The sequence below is a fragment of the Cryptomeria japonica genome, chromosome 1 (assembly GCF_030272615.1).
Source record: "Cryptomeria japonica chromosome 1, Sugi_1.0, whole genome shotgun sequence".
Taxonomy (NCBI): Eukaryota; Viridiplantae; Streptophyta; class Pinopsida; order Cupressales; family Cupressaceae; genus Cryptomeria; species Cryptomeria japonica.
Genome location: NC_081405.1, coordinates 6,010,373 through 6,014,979, shown reverse-complemented (window position 1 = coordinate 6,014,979; position 4,607 = coordinate 6,010,373). Strand labels below are relative to the sequence as shown.

The 4,607-nt window shown below is 37.0% G+C and overlaps 1 protein-coding gene across 1 annotated transcript; it reads left to right on the top strand.

Moving 5' to 3' along the window:
- Window positions 1–1,827: 1,827 nt before the first annotated feature.
- Window positions 1,828–2,912, top strand: LOC131036677 (early nodulin-like protein 17). The gene is made up of 2 exons (XM_057968625.2): window positions 1,828–2,270; window positions 2,361–2,912. The coding sequence occupies exons 1-2, from the start codon at window positions 2,111–2,113 to the stop codon at window positions 2,699–2,701; spliced, it is 501 nt and encodes a 166-aa protein (XP_057824608.1). The 5' UTR covers window positions 1,828–2,110; the 3' UTR covers window positions 2,702–2,912.
- Window positions 2,913–4,607: the final 1,695 nt, after the last annotated feature.

Here is a 4,607-nt window from a genome sequence, read left to right as displayed (position 1 = left end):
GCATTCTTGTTGAATAGAATAAAATTTATTCTATCATTTATATTTTTCTATTAATGTTTTCCTTCCACTCGTTTATATTCTTGGATGGCTTCACAACAAAACCTTAGAATAGGTGACAATCTTTCCTATAATTCAAAAGTTTGAAAATCCTGTACCACATATCTACAAACACTTCCTCTGAAAAAACTCTAAAAATAAACCACAAACATTTCTTAAAAATGTTTTACCTAACTCATTCACAAAATCTCTCTTCCATAAATTAGAAATAAAATAGCTCAAGATGTTGACCTTAATTGGTTAAAGCATTCAATTCTCATTGAGCTTGTCTAGCTTAAGCATTGAGTTCTCATTGGGTTCAACTCTAAAGGGACATCTATTATGGAATTCTAGGTTGTGACTCTTGGTCTTCCATAGTTGGCTTCTAGTGTGGAGGTGGTTTCTAAGGGGATTTCTAAGTTGTGACTCTTGGTCTTTAATAGGTTGATTCTAGTGTGGTTGCTCAAAATGAGCTAATATTAGTCTCATCGTTATACTCACAAGAGCTTGTAATGGTCTCATGTTGATGCTCACACAAGCAAAATATTTGTAAATGATAAGCAATATAAAATAAAAATTAAAAATATAAGCCAATAAAAATGTAACATACCATTTGGAAAAAAATGTCTCACCAAAAACGATCATTTGTCTTTGATATCTTGTAATATATTGTCTACAAAAGACCACCTTTGGACCTTCAAGCACATAATGACTAATCGTGCGATTGTCATAACTACCTAGAAGTTGAAACAATAGTTTTAAGCTCTTAAATCACATTCTATAAATTACATAAAGAATGGTGTGTTCCTTAAGAACTTGAGATATATAGAATTAAAATGAATGATTACATGCTAATAAAGAAATTATAATACACAAAATTAAGAAATTTGCTGAAATCCTTATTGCTCAATTGAGAACCAACTCTCACCAACTTTGATGTGAAATAGGACAATGGAAAATGTCAAAAGAAATTTGGGAAGAAAGGGTTTGCATCATTTGTACTTCCAAGGCAGTTGAATCTCGAAGACACTTCATTTTGGAATGTGATGCCTATAGTAACATTAGGAGCAACTATGAAAATGTTTTGACAACTAGCTCTTGGTTCAATCTTTTCAATGAGGGTTTCCTTGAGAAATTAGGGGAGCTCATCATCAGCTTGTGTGGGAAAAGAACCAAAATGCAAAAGTCAATGATGACAAGGGTGAGTGTCCCATAGACTTTTAATGTTTAGCCTCATGTGAAACGTTAAAAAATATTATTGTTCCCCTAAACTACAAAATAAAAGGCCAGGCTAGGTCAGCATACCTAATCTAAAAACTAAAATTTAATGAACCATACCTAATCTACAAAGTAAAAATGACCATAGTACTAGAGGACAAGATTGAAACGTCCACACCATGCGACACAGCCTTATAGGAGTTGGTACTAACGCGTGTACAAAACTGGTAATCCCCCTCCCACGCCATACTAAAATATTTGATTGCACTGTCAGCCTTTTACTGTAAATGCGAATTCGAAGGAACAAAGGCGGTGCATAAAGATTCCATTCTATTATCTTCCAGCAAGAGATGAGCATCAAACATCAACTTTAGAAATGACATTTTTTAATTTTGTTTGCTGACCTGTCAATCCGCGTCCGTCCACGACGGGCATTCACTCGCACGTGCCTGCCAGACTGGCGGTCTCCACTTTCCCGCCCCATAAATTCACAATCCTCGCCTAACTACCCTAGACCTTAAATACTGTTTTATTAGGCTGCCCCCACTAACATATCGTCTCATTCATTACCTTTAGTGGATTTGTCAGTCGTTTGATTTATCGGTTGCACAAATAAAAGCACGGGGGTCCACCCAAAAATGTAAAGAAAGACCGTTGTGGTGGAGTTATTTATGTTTGTAGGGGTGCCACCAAATCCGTACGGATACAGAAAGCCCTTTTTTCATTCACAAACAGTTCATGTTCATCTTCTAGAGAGAGCCACTTTTCCTTTAACCGCATTTGCATTTTCTGGAAGAAGGCTGAAAACTAGAAGAGTCACTGGATCAAGAGTGTTCTGGAACTCAGGGTTTGAGCTATGGCTGTGAGAGTGGCGCTGTTATGTGGTCTGCTAATGGTGAGCGCCCTGAGCGTGTCAGCTACAGATCATATTGTTGGCGGCAACCGTGGTTGGAACATTGGAGTGAACTACACCGACTGGATTAATGCTCAAACCTTTGTCTTGGAAGACTGGATCTGTAAGTATAATGAGGCTTTGTAAGAGTAGTTTCGAACCCTAGACCTCGCGATCTGATTATTCTGTTTTGATTTGGACTCTGTATTTGCAGCATTTAGGTACCAGAAGGACCAGCACAATGTTCTTCAGGTGAACCAGTCGGGATACGACAACTGCACGACGGATAACCCTATCGCTAACTGGAGCAGCGGCAAAGATTTCATGGAGCTGAATGAGTCGAAGCGGTATTGGTACATTGACGGCAAGGGTGGATGCTTCGCCGGCATGAAAGTCACTTTCAAGGTTAACAAGACTGCATCTGCGCCTCAACCTTCTGCTGCAAATACTTCATCGGATTCCAAAGCTTCAGATGCGGCCGACTGTCTTCTTCGGCCTGGCGTGCCCTTCTTTTCTGCATTGTCTATGTTTGTTGGAGCTTTGCTTACAATCTGATCTCCTGTGTTTCCCTGGTTTTGATCCCGGAGCTCGAATGTATCTTCCTGTGTTGTTTGATATAATGAGTTGATCTATTTAGTTTTGACGATTTGTGTATTGTTAGCGCGCCCAAAGTTTGGGAAGCGTTTTACCTGCAACAAGGGTTTCGAATGCGTGTGAATCGGTTTTGATTGATAATGAATATATTGGTTCTTTAATTAATCTCTCAGATTTCTTGTCGCTTGATTTATCAGTGATGCGAATTTGTGTTTGGATTTTTTAAATGTAGGTAATTGTCCTTTCCTTTTGCATGATTTCACGGCGAATAATTTCGACGGGGTTAATAAATTTTGAAATTTGCTTCTAATAATGGGTCGTCATGGCCAAATAATTTGCACATTTGAATAAAATAAATCTAATGTGGGGTGGGGTGCGTGTGCTCCCATACAACCCCGAAGGCGAGCGTATGAGAGGACTTGTGTGATCAGCAAACCCATGTGAATGTTTTAAAATGATTATATTTTGGTATGTGGTATATTTAGTCGATAGACTTTTTTTTAATTGTGTACTTCCTTTTCCACGATAAAGAAATTTTTTGTCACTTAAAACATCTTTCAACTCTCCCATACTAGAAACGGTAAATTTTGTTAATTTTTCTTTTTTTGCCTGCCTGCCTGCCGTTTCTTGCGGATTTGAGGCTCCTGGATTAGTGCCAAGTAGAACTCCTCATTCGAAGGAGAAAATGGTTGCGGGACCAAATATATGGACTTTATTCCATTCGCATGAGTGTAGTAATGCAACATACATCCCAACTTATATTGTTTTATTTTATTTTATGAGATGTCACGCCTCGAATTTCAAATTAAGCACGCTTGACCCAAAAACAATGCAATTAGAATTTCAAATTAAGCACGCTTGACCCAAAAACAATACAATTAGAATTTCAAATTAAGCACGCTTCTCATTTTCGGTGTTTTTATGGCTTTTAGAATTTTTACATAATTTTTACATGGATTGTGGATATCTTCAATGATTAGGTATACACCTAAAAATAGAGTAAACATATATTTTTATATGAAAATTAAGGGAAAAATAGTCATAGTAAATATATGAAATTGTTATATTATAGTTTATAAAGATAGAGTTTGTAGTTTATGTATAAATATATTAAAAATTAAAGAAAAGGATAGAATATTTTAAGCTTAAATATAATTTTTTTGGAATCATTAAAAATATATAAAGAAACATATATGAATGAAAACAAGAGGGAAATGAGAAATATGAGGGTAGGGATGAATTGGTGGCACTTTGTAACTTTGGTAGTCTTTGCTCGTGGAGGAGGTGGTAAGGCCTCCTCCATGAGGGTAAGTCCTTCCTTTACCTTGTTGCGCCTCGATGGGAGACTCTTTGAGTGGTAGGGCATTTAATGTTGAGCACTCGTCAATATCTCTTGATGTGGCCGTTGGTAATAATGATAATTCTTTCAAAATGACCCTTATTGATTCACCCTTTTCAATACCTTGCGATGTCAAGTTTGAGGTTTTGAGTTCCTTTGGTTCTGAATGTAATGGCGATGGAGGAAGAAGAGGTGAGAACCCTGGCTCTCCCTTGCCTACATTATCTATCATTCTGAATGATTGTATGGTTAAGGCTATTGATAATGAGAAGGTTAGGTTAAAAGATATTGCAATTTTTTTGGCGGTCGTGGATATTGCTAAATGCCTAGTTCGAATTTTTTTAGATGAATGGTTCAAGAATATTTGGGTTTAAAAATTAGGATTTCACATTTCGTTTTGTAGAATGATTCAGAAAAGATTATTTGTCATTTGTTTTAGAGACGCCAAATCTAAGGCAGTGGTAGTGCATAAATAGCTTTGGTCTATAGGAAGTTGCACATTTAGGGCCCTCAATTGGTTGCACGATG